General features: G+C 40.8%; 2 protein-coding genes across 2 annotated transcripts in view; one reads left to right on the top strand and one right to left on the bottom strand.

Annotated features, from left to right (window-relative positions):
• Nucleotides 1-11634, top strand: part of pde3b (phosphodiesterase 3B) — a 50603-nt gene extending 38969 nt beyond the window's left edge. Inside the window, exons 5-16 of the mRNA XM_010731063.3 lie at nt 1072-1172; nt 1260-1491; nt 1583-1674; nt 2044-2207; nt 2419-2553; nt 2834-2945; nt 3066-3179; nt 4036-4235; nt 6729-6932; nt 7091-7252; nt 8158-8416; nt 8504-11634. Of these exons, the coding sequence (XP_010729365.2) occupies nt 1072-1172; nt 1260-1491; nt 1583-1674; nt 2044-2207; nt 2419-2553; nt 2834-2945; nt 3066-3179; nt 4036-4235; nt 6729-6932; nt 7091-7252; nt 8158-8416; nt 8504-8718 (1990 nt within the window). The 3' untranslated portion in view covers nt 8719-11634. The remainder of the gene's footprint in view (nt 1-1071; nt 1173-1259; nt 1492-1582; nt 1675-2043; nt 2208-2418; nt 2554-2833; nt 2946-3065; nt 3180-4035; nt 4236-6728; nt 6933-7090; nt 7253-8157; nt 8417-8503) is intronic.
• A 1316-nt stretch (nt 11635-12950) lies between these two features.
• Nucleotides 12951-17436, bottom strand: cyp2r1 (cytochrome P450, family 2, subfamily R, polypeptide 1). Its single transcript, XM_010731379.3, has 5 exons — nt 16992-17436; nt 16362-16503; nt 15614-16246; nt 14878-15207; nt 12951-14033 (listed from the first exon to the last, which is right to left on the bottom strand). The coding sequence occupies exons 1-5, from the start codon at nt 17226-17228 to the stop codon at nt 13816-13818; spliced, it is 1560 nt and encodes a 519-aa protein (XP_010729681.1). The 5' UTR covers nt 17229-17436; the 3' UTR covers nt 12951-13815.
• Nucleotides 17437-18773: the final 1337 nt, after the last annotated feature.

The raw sequence follows: 18773 nt of genomic DNA, 5'->3' as shown, positions 1-18773 counted from the left end.
TAGCATATATATATAAGCAGAAAATGCTGGTTATACTACAGACATTTGCAACATGTCTGATTTGGTACAATAAATGATCATGAAAAAAAAGTTATTCTACCCTCGTGTAAACCTGTCACTCTGACGCACTCGAGTCCTATTTTGAACCAAAACAGCTGCTTGCAGGTTGGTGCGCGGCCTTTGTTGTGGTTTTCGAAGCTGCTTTTTGTTTTTTTGAGACTGTGAAGTGCAAAGTTAGCTAGCTAAGCCACAAATCCTGCTTTATGGATAGACCAGAGACTGCTATCATCAGCTGAGTGATGCAGAACATGTAAATATGTATCTGTAAAATGTAGTCAGAAATGACTAATACTGACTAACTGGTGGTCTGAAAATGACAGTGGCACACACAAACAAGAAATCTGGATAAATCGTGTTCCATTACTTCCTTTCATTTTGTTTATGTAAAAGGTACGTGTGTGTGAGTTTCAGCTTGTACAGAGAAACTAAAAGCAGTTCCCCGAGTAAAAATGAAGAAATGGTTCCATATTTCAGTTTAACCGTATTATAATAGTGGTACCTGCTGTTTACATGGATCGAGAGAAAGTCAGATTTCTCTAGTAACTATAAACAGATCCATTACATTGTGTTCAATCTACCTGAACGACAAACCTACTGTGAATACCAGGGTGTAGTGTCCATATCTCTCCACAGGATGGCAGGAGAGGACTAGCTATGCTGAAGCTCATCATTGCTCTCTCCTGCTTTGTGCACAAGATGACAACATCTGATAGTAACAGTACTTCAAGAGTATTTCTGTATCTGTGCAAGACTGTGCAAGTTATTTTTAAAAGATATTTTTTTGGCCTTTTCAAGCTTTTTCTTGTTTAGAGCCAGCTGAAGAGTGACAGGAATGTGGGGAGAGAGAGATGGAGAATGACATGCAGCAAAGAGCCGCAGGTCGGATTCCAACCCTTAGCCGCTGTGGCAAGGACTGAGCCTTCGTACATGGGGCGGATGCCAACTGAGCTAAACACCCTTTAAAGTTATTTTTTTAAAGCCGGTGTTGAACATGTGTGTTTTGTTCTCCAGCCCAGGTCTGTCTAACGGGCCCAATGCAAACCTGCTCACCATTCCCAAGCAGAGGTCGTCCTCTGTTACCCTCACCTACCATGCAGGACCCAGGAGAGCAGGTGACTTATCCATAAAATGCCCCCCAGAGATGCTACATTTTGATTAAGTGTTCACGTTTTGACTGAATCTCACTCCGTCCACTTCAGGCACATCTCCGAGCCTGAGCCCGGTCACCTCTCCAAGCCACGGCCCTCTCGCGGTAGGTTCAGGTTCCTCATCATCCCTCGTCATTCGCCCGCCTGTGGAGTTCCCAGACACGGCTGACTTCCTGACAAAGCCGAGCGTCAACCTGAACCTGCACAAGCCCTTAGGCTATACCCTCAGCTCACCTGATTTCCAGCAGGCTTTCCGTAGCTCCGCCTTCCCTCTCTGCACCAGGTGAGACCTGCAGGACTTGCTGTCTTTTCTGTTCGGGATTATTAACAATACTGCGATGGATGTGTGTGATCGTTGTGGCTGTCTGTTCCAGCTGTGGTCGCCAGATGCTCAAGGGAGTTTCCAGCGGTGATTCAGGGGAATCTCATCAACCATTTACGAGTGAGACTCAACGCAGGCGCTCAGGTACATACAGTCCCATGTAATGCATATCATACAGTGTAATGAAAGCGTGGCAACCAGATAGTGTTCCTCTGTAAACAGTTTAAAAGGGTTAATGCTGCCCTCTGCTGGACCGCACTGCATCAGTTGCTGTGCCTTCTGGTAACCAGCTACCAGTTATTTTTAAATGTAAAATGTAAAAGTAAATTAAGTAGTAATTAGTAGTAAAATAAATAAAATGCAAATCTAAAGTAAAAAAATAAGTAAATCTAATATCAAAAATACTTTTAGGAGAATAAATTCTAAAGACAAATCTGTTTTGTGACTGTATTTGTTGAATCCAGTTCAAAATTCAAACACATTCATATACTCCTTGTGCTCTTGTGTATGCAGCAGGTGAAGGGCTGGAGTATGGAGGAGAGCCTCTGATCAGGGAGGAGAGCGTGGAGGTGGATGTGTCTGGGGATGGGAGGCCGGTTGTTGCAGGGAACCAGGGACAAGCAGAGAAGGAGAAGGAGAAGAGCCCGAGCACAGACCAGCAGACTCAGGAATCAGAGGTGTGTTTGGTCAGAGTGGCATACATGTAGCTCATGCTTTGATCTAGACTTGCTTATGTATATAGTTATTCTGTTTTATTCATTTTACAGATATTCTTTTATTACTGTAGTCTGTGTTTCCCATTATTCCAGTGTGCTATATAAATGCATGGATTTGCATGTTCAGATCAAACTCTAAAATTTGTGCTTTTTTTTTTTTTTTTTCCTCCAGGGTGAGAAGGAGTTCAGACTAGATCCTATGCTGGAGGACCATGAGGCTGTCATGGAGAGGATGAACACCTGGAATTTCCAGATCTTTGACCTGGTGGACAGAACAGGAGGGAAGACCGGAAGGATACTCAGCTATGTTAGTACAACAGCCACCAACCAATCTCATCTCCTGTAGCTGTAGTACTGTATGTAGTAGTATGTGTTTCAGCTGGTTGGTCTGTACAATACAGCAAATTATGGAATCCCATTTTTAGCTTGAAATGACATTTCAGCAGACAGTAAACTTGTTTATGCATAATGATGTGTTATTTTAATGTTGGATGTATTTGAATGTTCCGCTGAACGTCAGTGATGGAGCTTGTTACCTTGTGTTCTTACAGATATTTCAGTTCATCTGCTTTCTTGTGTTTCCTCAGGTGACATACACCCTTTTCCAGGATACGTGTCTGTTTGAAATTTTCAAGATCCCTGTGAGGGAGTTCATGACATACTTCTGTGCTCTAGAAAATGGCTACAGGGACATTCCCTGTGAGTGTTAAACTGTGTAGTATACAAGGAGTTCAAAACACTTGTATCTAATATTTCAAATTTCTGCTGGTGCGCATGTTAAATAAGCTCATTTGAACTGCTACCATTACAAACACACAGATCATAACCGGGTCCATGCTACTGATGTGCTCCATGCTGTCTGGTACCTGACCACTCGACCAATCCCCGGCTTCCAGCAGATTCACAGTGAGCATGTGACAGGAAGTGACACAGGTAAACACAAGTGACATAGGTGGGCTCATAACTCGACGTCTAGTAGCCGATGTTAAACGTTTTAAGTAGTTTTTCAATATTTTAAATGTGGCCAGCATGGCAATCTTTAATTAAAAACATATTGGTCTACAAATCCTAATAAACATCTTGTTGCAGAATTCGGATCATTAGGTGGATGAATGTGCTTTGATTAAGAATTGTATTTGCAAAGTATTTTATGTCTCAGGCCAGACTACTCTTAAAATATGATCTTACAAATAAACATGTGAGGTCAGATTGAAGAAAACACGATTAGCTCCTGGTTGTTGAAAGATGTGAAGAGAGGTTTGCAATCAAAACATCATTATTTCAAGAGAAGAGGTAGAGAACCTTCTTACTTTCTGAATTCAGGAAGAAACGGAAAGATAAAGTGTTAAACTGTTCCTCCTTTCCTGCTGATAACACCAGTTTGGAAGTGAAATACATAATTCAGACTGATTTTATTGGTTTCTAATTTTGTGGGATGTGTCCTTTAATCCACAGAGCACAGATGGTTTGGTCTAAAATGGTGAGAATCCCAGGCTCAGCTCTGCCGATATTTTAGCTCCATTAGAAATTATCCACTGACGTCTCCCACTGAGGCTGCCAGAACAGCTGTCATTTGATAAGAGGGGACAGAGAGACAGGGATGAGCAAATGGCAGTGATGTGAGCAGTTGAGTAGAACAGTAAATAAATGAGAATAGAACAGCGCGTGGCCATATTCAACAGTTAGTTGTAGAGAAAAATCTAAAGTAAAGTTTGGCTTAATTGTGGAAAAGCTACAGTTCTAACCATGTGACATTCATTGACATCCTTTTTGTTTGTTGTCGTTTCAGATTCCGATAGTGGGATTTCTCCAGGCAGGATATCCTACGCCTCCTCCAAAAGTTCCTCGATTTCAGATGACAGCTACGGCTGCCTAGCTTGGAACATACCCGCCCTGGAGCTCATGGCCCTTTATGTAGCAGCTGCAATGCACGACTATGACCACCCCGGTCGCACAAATGCCTTTCTAGTAGCCACTAATGCACCTCAGGTAACCTGCAACATTTATTGGTATTTGAATGTGTTGTAGATTGAAGTGTTTTTGCTCACCGGGACACATAAACACACTCATGTTTATAGAAACAAAGGATCAGGTGTTCAAAATATGGGTTTATGCAAAACCTCATTTTACCACAACTGTTGAAAACGGTGTTGGAAGATATATAGTATCAGTATGAACAGTACATGATAAACTGAAGCAGTGAGATGAACCTCCCACCAAACAATATTTCACTTTTTTTTGAGTTTTTACTTCTTCCATTCGTAAGTTGCTCAAAATTAGTGACCAGTTTGCTGTGTGCATTTCTTTCTCATACCTGTGCATGTGCCCTATTGTTGCAGTTGTCAACAGAAGTAAAACGTATCCACCATGGATATCAATGAAATAATATAACATTTTGGATCCTGCAATATGTATCCCTTTGTCGCATGTTCCGTGGTGAAGGTCAATGTTTGCAACAGATTTCCAATCTGCCTTTTAACAGGAATATTTGTTCTCTCACAACCAACAGACCAAGTGCAAATATCACGATTGACGTCTTGGCCCGTGTACAAACACACAGGTCAACCAACACTGGTTTTATAGATTAAGAGTTTTTTAACAGGACGGGCCTCAGCAGGTGCTTTTAAATGGTTTTAAATCTAGTAAGTTGATTTTACTAACTGATTTTAACAGAGGGGGTCCCCAAGACTCTATTTTTATCCCCCATTCTCCTCTCTGTTTTCATCAACAACACGTTTTTAGTACTAGTAAAAGTACTGGTGGCCCACGTGATTGGCACCAATGCTCTGTCTGAATATACCATCAGGCAGTAAACAACCAGGTCCAGGACGTTTTAAGTAAAAGCTTCCTTGAGCTTAACATCACAAAGACCAAGGAGCTGTGTTGTGGGAGCAGAGAGAAACCAGACTCACAACAGCCACCTCCTCCCACCTCCACTCCCTCAGTATTGAAGGCCAGCTTGTAGAACAAGTACAATATTTAAATACCGTGGGACGGAGACAGACCTCTCCTTGTTCTTTTTCCAGTGCTCCAACTTTGAGTTCAAGAAAGCGCCTCCGCCTGCTGAGGAAGTTCAGGTCTTTTAAATGTCAGCAGTTACACTTCATCCTGGTACAACGCCCTCACCAACAAACACAACAAAACTCTCCTGCATAACTAATTGTGAAAAATAATGGGGTCACACCTTCTCAGTGATCAGGAAAGTTACTCTAGTCCAGCAGGACTCTTCTTAACTTACATGGACACTACACATTCCCACTGGAGTGGGAAAATGGACAAAAAAATCTTTTACTTGCTCTGCAATCATCCCCCAGAAAAGACTAAAAAAGACACTGTACTCTGGTCTGTTCAACACAGTTCTTGTCAGTTGTAGCTTGTGTCCTATACTACATGGTGTGTGTGTGTGTGTGTGTGTTTTCAATGTGCATCTTTTTGTTGAGCCTTGTCAAAGCAACTTTTCTGTTACTTTGTGACAGACCGTTAAGCTTTCTCATCTTGAATAACATAGCTCTCTTCACTAGTCACAGTCCGTGTGAGTGACCTCTGGTGGATGCTGCATGTCAGGTTTTTTTTTTTTTTCCCCCCTGTGTTGAGTGTGAAAAATGACCACTCAGCACAAATGGTCATCAGTAAATACCTGACATGTGCACTGCATGGGTACATGGGTCCTGTGCTTTTTCTTTGAATCAGTCCAGATTCATTTTAGGCTCTCGCATACCTCTGTAGAGACCTTGGCTTCCTCATGTTGTATGTTTCCAGTTTTACAGTTAATCTTTAACTTCACAGTCAATATTTTCCTTACATGATTTTTTCTCATGTGCTTCATATAGTTGAGCTATACATAGAATATATATGTGTATATAATAACATTACACACAGAGATTTTTAGGATTTCTGACCGACTCATACAAATATACAAGAAAGGGTTAACACTCTGGAATTATCTCTCTAAACTGTTTCAAATGGAGATCATACAGTGTATAACATTCACTCCACAGCACATATAGGCCATTTATCCAATCGTCTTCTCTCTGGTCAGTCATGTAAATGAGCGGTGAAAAGGTTAACTGCCTGCCCCAGTTTAAATATTGTATTTTTACAACATGTCCAGTGATAGCACTCACACTGTCTGGGTCCCAGGAAAGTGGGTTAAAAGAAAAGAAGAGGGAACCCTGAACCTATTGATTGCTAATGATGTTGACAGCCACCACGTCTGTTAAAAGGATCTTTTAAGCCCTCTGTAGTATCTAATGTCCCCGTAACTGATTTTAATCTGCTTCTCCCCACGTCCTTTTTATCTCACTTACTGAGTGCTTTCTATTTTTAAACCCATTACAAATTGTGTAACACATATGCAGACGTATTATGTAAGCGTGTTCATTACTGACATTTTCTTTGCTTTTTTTTAGAGGAAATTGTAGGAAACTTGCCAATCTTTCCCGTCTCCCACTTCTTGTATTTCTTTCCTCCTGTGCGCTGTAGGCTGTGCTGTACAATGACAGGTCAGTGCTGGAGAACCACCACGCTGCGTCTGCCTGGAGCCTCTACCTGTCCAGACCGGAGTTCAACTTCCTGGTCAACCTGGATCACGTGGAGTTCAAGCGTTTTCGCTTCCTTGTCATCGAGGCTATACTTGCCACAGACCTCAAGAAGCACTTTGACTTCCTGGCTGAGTTCAATGCTAAGGTCAGAGATGAAGAAATCTTAACAGATCGCTGAGTTACGTGATCAGAATAGATTATTATTATTAGATTATTGATTGGAACTCAGCATAATGGACGCAGGATAAATCAGTTGACCAGTTTAAATAAGATCCATCCACTTCTGATTGTTCTCGTTAACAGGTAAATGATGTGAACAGCCCAGGAATTGATTGGACCAATGAGAATGACAGACTGCTGGTGTGCCAAGTGTGCATCAAACTGGCAGATATCAATGGACCAGCCAAAGTCCGTGACCTGCACCTCAAGTGGACAGAGGGCATCGTCAATGAGTTTTATGAGCAGGTACAGAATATGTGCTGATGCTGCAGCCTGAATTCGGTGAACACAGAGCAGTTCATGCCATCTTAGTATTTTGAATTTAGAAAAAAAAAAACCTGAAATGAAAAGATGTCTGTTGTTTTTTTATACCCTAAAGTAATTCCACCACAAACCTCTTTACACAGAATACATAACTGACACGTTTGTATCTCAACTACCCTTTGAACAACCCCGCCGTAATCTAAACATCAATTTCACAAATACAAGAAACAAACAAAGACAAACAGAGAAAAGAAACACATGTGAGACAGGGAAATGGACCGAAACAAAAAGATTAAAAACATTGAGGACATACGTTAATTCCTGTGTAGTATATATACATTTAAAAAGATGAAAAGAAAATCTGCCTAACTCAGTTTAGGACAGCGTGTGTGAAATGTGGCTTTCTACGTGTCAGAAACGGACAATAAAACAAAACAGACAAGTCAAGTCAACTTTATTGTCAATGCTGCTATATGTACAGGACATTGAAATTTCGTTTCCCTCTTATCCCGTGCAAACAGTATAAACATGACATATAAAATATAAGTAAAAGATGTAAAAAATACAAAATAAAAATCTACAAATCTAAAAATATATACAAGCTAAAAGACATCCGTGTGGCAATATGGCACAATATAAACAGAATTATCAGTATAAATATAAGTATATGTATGGCTATATGGCATTATGGACAGAATTTACAGTATTTACAGTATACACAGTGAGGTATATCAAAAAAAGAAATATGTAACAGTTGGCTGTACAGTGCAAAGTATTGCAAGTTTTTAGAGTCTGTAGAAAGTAGCGGGTACAATTGTGATGAAGTTTGACTCAAGAAACAACACTTATCAAGAGGTTTTAACTGCAATGTTTGTTTTTAATCACAGGGAGATGAGGAGGCCAGGTTGGGATTACCCATCAGCCCCTTCATGGACCGCTCCTCCCCACAGTTGGCAAAGCTACAGGAGTCCTTTATCACTCATATTGTGGGACCACTTTGTAACTCCTACGACGCCGCTGGCCTGCTTCCTGGCCACTGGATTAATCAAGAGGGATCAGATGAAGACGACGAGGAGGGACAGGTGGACACGGACAGCGATGAAGACGAGGATGAGGACGATGAGCTAGAAGATGAGCTGGCACCAAGTAAGACACCAACAGCACATCGGCACTGTTGGGTTTTTACAGGTTGTACGGATTTTCTGAAACATCTTTGTGGTTTCTGTGTTGCAGAAAGGAGGAAGGGCCGCCGCAGGTTGTTCTGCAGCATCATGCAGCACCTGACGGAGAACCACAAGGTGTGGAAGAAGACCATCGAGGAGGAGGAGAAGAGCAAAGAGCTCACCAAACAGCAGCAGCCCGACAGCCTGCCGCCCAGCCTGCCCGCCTCCCCGTCAGATGACATCCAGGTCATTCAGGAGGAGGAGGAGGGAGAGGAGCGTCAGTAGCAGGAGGATGAAGGAAAGAACAGAGATGTGTGAAAAAAAGAAGAAGAGAGGCAGTATAAGGACACAGTCCCTCGACCACCTGCCTTTCACCAACATAAAGACAGGCAGACACACAGACAGTTGACAAATGCACATAAAACACACTTCGCTCCCTTTTTCTCTCACACACACATACACAGATACGCACACACACACACACACACATGCACACATATATTGGAAGATTCACTGTGCAGACACTCAGATGCTTAAGCAGTCACATTGTTTTTTGGAGAAACAAAAAGGCCTTACTACTGTGAGCGGATCCTTGCTGCAACGGTGGGAGCCCAACTCCTATGCACTTTCACCCCATGGAGAGTCAAGTGCACCCAGAAAAAAATAAATAAATAAAAAGCACCAGAACTGAGGAGGAAGGTGCAGAAGATGAAGAGTGTGGACGGACGGGGGGGTCCAGCATTAACTTGTCCTCCATGGTGACCTGGCTGTGATGCTGCCTTGAATGCAAAGCGCTTACACCTCCCTTAGGTACAAAACAATTTCCTGTCTATTTAAAAATGAAAGGTAGAGGACAAATAATGAAGCAAGAAACATCATGAAGTGATTGACACCCTTTACCAAAGTGAACAGTTCAAACATGGAAAGACAAGAGACTGAGACTGTTTCAGCCTCAATGTCAGGTATATTTTTGAATTATATATATATCTATATATATATACATACATATATATATCAAATGTGCCTGTCTGAACCTTTACTGAGTCCATATTGGCCCAGAGCCTAGGCTTGTGTAGTTCTCTCTCCTTGCTGGTGACACGAAACACTGTATCAGACTCAGTCACAGAGACATTATTGAAATGTTGACTGATTAATAGCATTATATCTGCATCATTTTTGATGCTTTTACTCATGTGTACCACCCTCTCCCCCCCCACCCCCACCCCCTCCTCGGGATTCTTTAACTCTCCTTGCATCATTTTGTTTGAGTGTGTGAATATTTTTTTGGTGGGAATGTGATAGAGAGAATGAGTAGGGAGAAAGAGAGCACATTTTTAATTATTTTAGTATGTAATTTGTGTGTATGTTTGTGTGTCCTTTCAGTAATGGTTGGTTTCTAATCAGTGAAATGTCCTCTGGTGTTTAACATGTTGCATTCAGATCAGGAGTGCTGTTTCAATGAATGGATTCTTCATTATTCTTTTTTTCTTTCCTTTTTTGATTGTAAGTATTTTTTTAAAGGTTACTCAGGATTCACGCAAAGTTGAATAATTATTTTGCAAGAATTTATGTCATTAATATGAAATACACTTTAAAGACTAAGACAATTAAAATCTGGGTGACTGAAGTAGTTTGTAATCTCTTAATGAACAACTTGACTACAAACAAATTCAAGCAATTGAAATCCTCTGTGACGGAGGAGCATACAGTATGTGCTGTCTCTTGGCCATTCATACACTGTTTGCATAACCTTTTTACAACCTCACTGGAGAAAAGCTTATCTTGATTGTCAGCAGGCTGCAAATGTTTCTCCTGCAGCAACACATCAGCAGTTCTGTAACAATATATTATCTTTTTTTTTGTTTTGTTATTTCAATGTTCTTTTGCATTGTTTTAAAAACAGTACAACGTCTACTCATCTGTGTCTCAGTCAACACTGATGTTTAGACACATCGAAAGCTAACCCAACTCTTTTTCCTCATTTCTTTGTTTTTGCCAAACCCATAATGCGGCCAGTGTGTAAAGAAGGGATCCAGGGTTTCATTTCACATTAGTTTTGTTTATATATACTGTATATATAATATATACGTATATATATATATGTGTGTGTGTGTGTCTGTGTGTGTGTGTGTGTGTGTATATATGTATACGTATACATATATATATATTTCAAAGTGCCACGAGGCACGTTCTAGTTCTCTATTTTTGTCTCTAAGAACTCTTGGCATTCCACTAGAATAAGACGTTTTATGAAAAGGAAGGCGAAATTGTTGCCTAGCTCCTTGATCACCTTATTAAATCGAAATCTCTGGAGAAAATGTTAAGTAAGCAGTGTAAATTCAAAATAGTAATATTTAAAGACAAAAAAATAGACACAGGTGTGCACATTTTAATACCAAACAAGTGTTTAGCCGCTGTACAAAAGAGTATGTGCATATAAATATATATTTTTTAAATAATCAAATGAATGCATCTGTTTTCTACACGCAGCTGACATATTGTACATTGAGATCCTGTAATTACCATTGTGTTTCCAGAGTTTTTATCTACTTCTATTTACAGGTGTGGAACTGTGGGGTTTGGTGTTTTGAGTTTTTGATTTTTTTTTTTCTCCACTTGGTTTCAGCCTCTCCTGTATCATAACCACTCTTGTATTCTTCATTATCTCTCTCTATCACTGTTGTCTCAGTCGACCCGACTAGTGCCAAACTTTACCTACATACAGTAGTTTTGTGGGCTGCGATACGCTGATTGGCAAACTTTCTCTGGGCTCCAGTACTGTTCATGCAAGAGAAACGCACCTCGAGTCAAATATTCCACCAGGCTCAAAAGTGGCAGTGACAGTGGCGAGAGTCAGAGTTGGACTCAGGTCAGAGCCATATACATTCTGACAACTCTGTCGTCAGTTTTTTCACATGGACCCATGCTGGATCATAAAGCCTTGGTAGCTCCCGACCCGACTCATTAAGGCTGGTTCATTAAGTTGTAAACGTTTGTTGGCTTCTCACTGTGCAGTCTTTCGAACCACAGTGTCCTCTGATGATTGTGCCATAAATACATCTATGAATGGTTGTTACCCTTATGTAGCATCAATATACGTACGTTTGTCTAATGTAACCATTCACTCTTATCTACATTGTGGGGGCAACTGATTTTTGTTGTTATTTATAGCCGTCATAAAACACCATCCCTAAAGTATCAGACGTTCTCATTGATTTTTATTGTTTGTATGTGTGTGTGTGTGTGTGAACTCGTAACATACTATACAACACGTTTTTTCCATGTCACCCCAAATATACTGCAAACACAAGACACTAAACACACCTATTGTACACCCGCTCAGGTGTTTTCTCTTATAAGCTTGATATGAGCTCCTGTCAGGACAGTGTGGGTATGTACAAACTGTCTGATTGACGTCCTCCTCACTCTTAATTAATCAGCCAGCCTGTGAAGAGCCTTTAAAGCTGCTATTACAAACATTTTTTTTTACTTTAACAAAGGATCATTGTGATGTGTAATGTGGAAGAGGTTGCTCATAACGATGCCACCCACTGAGAATTATGTAGCCGACTGTGCAGTTCCTCTCAGAACCTGCACACATCCTTCAGCACTGTGTTTTTAGCTTCATGGCCTGCAATCTTTATTTATTTTTATTTTTTTTCACTCATAGCGAACTCGGCACTAAATGGCAAAAAGACAAACTCTCTGGTGAACATGGAGGAGCATTTAACAGCCAGAGATTCAGGTTTTTCCCTCAGGAGTTGTTAGAGAAGAGAACAAAAAAAAGTGCAATCAATCACCAGGTCATCTGAAAAACAACTGCAGATCTAAGCTAATGTGGTCTGTCTGCCTAATGGACCTTTCTGACATGAAATAGTGGGTGAACACAGGTGTTTCCAATGACACTAATTAAGGTTACATTCCATTCAGGTCAAACAGAGTCTGTGTGCTGCATGTCGGCTCACTGCAAAGTCTCTGCAGTAATAAATGGAACTGAACCTTAGTATCATTGGAAACACCTGTGTTCAACCCTACTAGTTCATGTTAGAATGGCTGCTGTGAAAAGGGTCTATTGTGAATAAATGTTATATATATATATATATATATATATGATATATATTATATATATATATATATATATTATATATTTATTATAATATAATATATATATACACACCACACACACCACAACACACACACACACACAACACACACACACACACATAAGGTGATGCTATGTCAGGGTGTTTGCATCTTGTTGCTCTGCCCCCAAGTGGACAAAAGGAAGAAAACAAATAACACATGGTTAAGAGTTATGTTAAAATGAACAAAAAATATTACCGTTGATACTGGTCACCATGTCATTACATACAACATAGCAGGTCCACTCCTTCCTGAACACACTTTACAGATCATGATAACGATTATGTCGAGTCTCCTGTGACTTAGGACACAGAATCAGTAGACTGCATCCTACTGAAACGGTTACGCAAATATTGAATGAGATATGTGGGGAAATAATATGTGGATAACAGTATTATATATGAGATGTCTTTGTACATTTCACAGTTGGGTTTTGGCAATAGCTAAAAGAAGACAGGGCATGCTTCCAATATCTTAAGAAAGACTTTTATTAACACAAAAAACTCACACCTATTGCAAAAAACCTCAAACATAGATATAGTACTTTGTCAGTACTGATAAGCACCATTTAGCAGAAACCAGTGTTGTTGTTTCTAGAAATCCACCAGGATTGCATTTTTTTTCTGTTGAGTCCTTTCCCCGGAGAAGAGGTCAGAGTCAGAGTCATTCCAGATGACATAAGTCTTGGCCCGCGTCCAGCTCCAACACACAGTTCAGAACTTTCTTGGAAAGTTCGATTTCGCCTCACACGTACGATTAAGCCGTGTCACTTTTCTGACCTGGAGCTGTCCTGGAAAGGCAGGGCTATGAACCATCATAGGTGTACTTACTATCAATCATTAACTTACAATATACCTAACCCCCTGCTACGGCACCAAGGTTCATAGACATTTCATTGTCTGGGCTCAGAGCAGCTAAATCAATAGCACACATGTGTTCCGAGGATGTCCTTTAAGCGTAGAGTCTTTCACCTCCCCTGCTGCTTTAAAGGACTGTGCAAACATGCATTTTGCTCAGTAAAACAATTCAATACTAAACTGGAAAAAACTGGATCACATGTCCAGACCATGTCCAAAGAGCTACTTTTGCCACTGGAAAAACTGTAATGCACCTGAAACTGGATGATAGAATCCAGAGTGATACAGTTTTACGCACATGTATCATGTGTTTGCATTACTGTGCAAAATAGTAAAATTCTAGCTTGAACTGCTGAACAAGCTGTAATAAATGCTTGCTTGCCTACTTGTGATAAGGAGTGTCTCCAGAGCAGGGACTTTTCTGCTGCCTGCGGACTGCACAGATAGAGTAAGGTTTAGGCTGTAAGGTCATGCCCAGTTTGGGAGTGACAGTGGGAACGGTTCCTGGTGGGAACTGGAAATGAAACCTCTGCAACAAAGTGGTGAAGAAGAGGAACATCTCCATCCTGGCCAGCTGTTCACCCAGACACTGACGCCTCCCTGAAACAAGAAAGTTCTTTGATTTAGACTCATGTCACACACATACAGGTACAACATCAGGCTAATAAAGTCCTCCAAAATAAAAGTAAAAACACAGAGGAACACAAACGTTACAGGTGAGGAAAAATGAGTTTAACAGAGGATTGTGGGTGATGGAGATGCAAAAATTGAAAACACAAGGGACCTCTCTTCCTGCTCGATAGTCCTGTGATAAAGGCTATATGAGAACAGGAACTTATACAATACACATTGCACCATGACTTTACCAGTTATTCACATTTATAGACACATCACTTTGAATTTGGGCACCTTATGGATGCTGCGATCGATAAGGCCAATGACCTGTGATCAAAACTGACTGATGTTATTGGTATATTTTCAATAAAAGGGCATTTTATAGCACCTTTACTTCTTTTTATAATGCAAAGTCCGGTTTGGAGTTCATTTAAATGTCAGTATGTATATGTGATACAGGCAGTTTTATTTTCTGTTTAATTTAAAGGGAGATTTGATAGCACTAAGGAAAATAAAGCTAAAGACAGAATTCAGTGTATATAAGTCCTCATGGCTGTTCATGATGATGACATTCATGTGTGCTGAGTTGAGTTTTATGTTTTTGTAGACAGCTTGGCAGCATCTGATTCTGGGGTTGCTCAACAGGGACGTACTGTTAATACCTGCCAGTGTAACTGATTTAGGAGAAAAGTAATGATGGAAATTTTCTAGATTTTTAAATTTTAGATTTATGAAAACAAGTTGCAGGAAAAAGAAATACCCACTGACAGCAGCCACAATAATTTGGATCAGAAGTGTTGAAATTTAGGAGAAACAGAAAGAGACTAACCCAAAGAGAATGGCAGGAAAGCTTCACGCCTCACAAAGTTGCCATTGCTGTCCAGAAACCTCTGTGGTGAAAAAACTCCTGGATCGTTCCAGTACTTCTCATCAAAGTGCACTGAGTAGAGGTTTGTGATCACCATGGTGCCTTTGGGAATGGTGTACCCGTTGACGTTTGCATCCTGGGAAGTAGCACGGAAAATACCGAGTGGGACGATGTTGCAGAAGCGAAGGACCTCGTGCAGAACAGCCTCCACGTACGGCATCTTCTGTTTGTCCTCCAAAGTGGGCGCCCTCCCATTGGCCAGCACACTGTCGATCTCCCTGTGCACCCTCTCTGTGCAGGGAAAAACAGACATCATCAGACATTTATTCATTTGTAACGTTTCATTCACCATTAAAGGTCCAATGTGTAGGATGTAGTGGCATCTAGCAGTAATCTGCAGAATGCATCTAGAGCCAGTATTTATTTTGTCCCTTCTGAGCTACTATAGCAACATGTCTGTGTATGAGGAATCTCTCTGGATATAAAAGGCTCATTCTAAGGTGACTAAAACACAAAAAGTCTTAGGTTCAGGTGATTATACACTAATGAAAACATACATATGAATATTATACTACATTTCTGCAAATAGATCCTCCTAAATCTTACACACAGGACCTTTAAATGTAGAGCAAACTCAGTCTATGTGCATCAGATCTCTCTCGTGGTCACATTAGAAGTAAAATGTTTTATAACTGACCTTGTATGTTGGGGTAGAGAGCCATGTACAGCATGGCCCATCGCAGGGTGTTAGTCGTGGTCTCTGTGCCAGCAATAATGAGCTCGCCCACTGAATAGATGAGGTTTTCATAGGAAAAAGAGGAACTGGGGTCTCCTGCATTCTGCTCCAACTCATCCAAATAGGCATCAACATAGTGGCGAGGTGCATGTGGCACCCTGCCCTGTGAAAAACATTTTATAACCTGCAGTAAGAAGTCATACACCTCAGCTGCATTGCGGAACAGCTTCTGGTGTTTTCCAAAGGGCACATACTCAATCCAAGGGAAGGCATTGTAGAGGAGGGCCCAGCCGCTCACCGCCAGCTCCACGTTTTCACTGAAGATCTCAATCATGTGCTGGAAGTTGCGGTCGTCGTAAGTGAAACGCTGTCCGAAAATGATCAGGTTGGTGATGTTGGACACGGCGTTGGTTACCAGGTGTTTGGGGTTGAACGGCTTTCCCTTATGTTCGTCAATGGCATCGACAAAGAACATGCACTCCTCTGAGATCTTCCTCTCAAACAGTCTCTGGCCACTGCCGAAGTAACGGAAAGAGTTGCAAGCAAGTTTTCTGTGCTCAATCCATCCTTTGCCGTATTTACAATTGAGAAGCCCTTTGGATGTAAAAGAGAAGAGATCAATCATTTATCATTTCACCTGCAATCTCAATCCGATATTGTAAGTATATTGATAAAATGATGCATATGCAGTCTCATCACAGCATCTTACCGCCCATTTTGGTCATTTTCTTGAATAAGGGCAGCGACGGGCGATCTGCGAACACCTCGCTCTGATGGTAAAGGCACTCCCTGACACAGTCATATCCATTTAATACCACAGTCAAGATGCCTCCCAGGTCAATACTGAAAATCTGAAAGGTACACATCATGCAGCATGAGCACTGTATTCTTTGCACATATGTTCATGCAGATGAATGTGAGATCAAAATCATAATTTCAGACATTTTGCTCCATTCTGAGACAAAGGATGAGTTCATCCTGATACTTAACAGCAGCACTGAGTGAATGAATGTGTCTCTTTATCCACAGAGACATCCAGCTTTGCACCTAAACCTCTGTTTTAACTTTGAAAAGTACAATGTGGCTCTGCTCTCAAAAGGGAGCCTTTCATTTCTGAGTGCCAGTTATTCTCCTCCAAGCAAACCGTGCGCACTGCCAAATGGCGAGCCTCTTTTGTTCGTTTCATAACTCATTCCAAGTGTGTCTTTGTGCGTGTGCGCGCATGCGCGACTGTGTCACAAAAGTCTGAAACCTCTTGTCCAGGGTCATGCACAGTCTGCAGAAACACCCAGTTAACAAGTTATAAAATAAAGGCTTCGGGTCGAGTTGGCGTCATTACCTGTCCATGAACTTCACTCTGCTTCTTGAGGAAGACGTGCGGCTCGGTGGCTAGAGACAGAATGTTCCCTATCACAGGGATGGGAGATGGACCAGGAGGAAAGCCCGGGGGTCGTCTCTGTTTGACGAGTTGGCGAACCAGGAGGAAAAAGAGGAAGGCGACAGTCAAGCAGAATGCGCCGAGCAGAGCCTGTGCTCGGGACACCGGCACCAAAGACGGAGATTTAATTGAAACCATCTTTAAAATAAATACATTTAAAAAAAAAAAGTATTTTCCCTGCTAGACTTCCTCTGCTGACTTCGAGTTCTCCTCACAGCAACTGGAGCACATATGTATCATCTTGCACATTTTCTATCCCCCGCCTCTAAGCCTAAGATTGGCCAGAAAGTCGAATGACCTTTGTCCTGCTCCTGATCGATAATTCGGATAATTTCGGTGGATATTAAGTTGGAGGTTTTGGCTGCTTTAAAAGCACGTAGGGAGGGGGACTGCACACACTGCACTTCATCATAGCCGTTATTATTAAAGTTGTGAAAACGTTTAAAGTTTCACAATACGGCAACACTTTGCAATAAAGGTACCAATCTTCAGCATATGAAGCAATGCTTAACTAATGCATGACTCGTGATGATTTCAAACATGCAGCTTTATTTCATGTATTGCTGCTGTTCTCATAGAAATATAATGCTTAAACTGCTCATCAGATGCAGAAGTTCAATGTGTATAACTATGAACTCATCTTCTTTAGCTGATGATTTATTAAGGGTGAACTAATCAAAAGGTCATAGTGATCTGTTCATAGTCAGCAACAGGATTTCATGATATATCTTGCATTACGTAATGCATTAAATCATTAGTCATCCATTAGGAGGGTATGATTTCTACCCCTATTGTAAAGTGTTATCATCAGACAATTTATGCATGATTAAAATGTTATATATTATATCATATATAATATATTTCAGTAGACTGGGGGGGTTGAACCGATGGCCACATGAGCAATCATTGTTTCAAGGAAGAGTTAGACACAATTGCACATATTTTGGAGACATGTTTCCTATTAAGAGGGTACATGGATACTGTAGTTCAAAAGCAGGTTTTTGCTCATTTTAAGTGAATTTCAAAATACAATTATAGCACAGTCTGAAAGAAAAACACAAGTAATTATGACTATAAAAATGCCACTGTGAGATTAAGCAAAGCAAAAGCACTCACCACTCACATGCAATGAAAGTTTAAAGGTTCTCTATAAAACATTCATAAACCCTTGTTAGCTATGATTCCTTTGGGTGTTAAGTGAACTGCAGTCAGCATCCATCTGCATCAGCCAAAGGTGACATACATGTGACTGAAAATGAATTGCAATCATATTTAGAATGACGTTACAATCTGTAATGTTCCTCTGTTTTATTTGGATGATTGGTTCTATGATACTAACTAGCCTGTTTTTTGCAAATCACTCCACCAGCCAACCCCAGCCTAGTTTTAGTTACAGTTAACTAGTTGGTCTCTGTCTTGCTTTGCTGTTGACTAACAGAAAGCAGTTGTTGGTTACTGTTGCATCTCTTCTTGTTGGCTGTAATCGACATTCTTTGCAGTATTGCGCATCATGTTAGTTGGTGAAGTATGTTGGCAAGCTGTCAATAACATATTTGCTGATAGTGTTTTGCAATGATAATGTTATCAAGCAAGCTAAGCGCAACAAGCCAGCTGCAACCCAGTGATGCTTCATGTGTTCAGCATTCATTCATATTCATTGTATTCACAAAATATGAAAGCAAT

The sequence above is a fragment of the Larimichthys crocea genome, chromosome VIII, assembly GCF_000972845.2.
Source record: "Larimichthys crocea isolate SSNF chromosome VIII, L_crocea_2.0, whole genome shotgun sequence".
NCBI classification, from domain to species: domain Eukaryota; kingdom Metazoa; phylum Chordata; class Actinopteri; family Sciaenidae; genus Larimichthys; species Larimichthys crocea.
This window is presented reverse-complemented; position numbering and strand designations above follow the sequence as displayed.

Coding starts and splice junctions, on each gene's coding strand:
- cyp2r1 (XM_010731379.3), bottom strand. CDS start 17,228: ATGGTTTCAATTAAATCTCCGTCTTTGGTGCCGGTGTCCCGAGCACAG. Junction 16,504..16,991: donor AGAGTGAAGTTCATGGACAG/GTAATGACGCCA, acceptor TGTACCTTTCAG/ATTTTCAGTATTGACCTGGG. Junction 14,034..14,877: donor TTTCCTGCCATTCTCTTTGG/GTTAGTCTCTTT, acceptor TTCTTGTTTCAG/GGAGGCGTCAGTGTCTGGGT.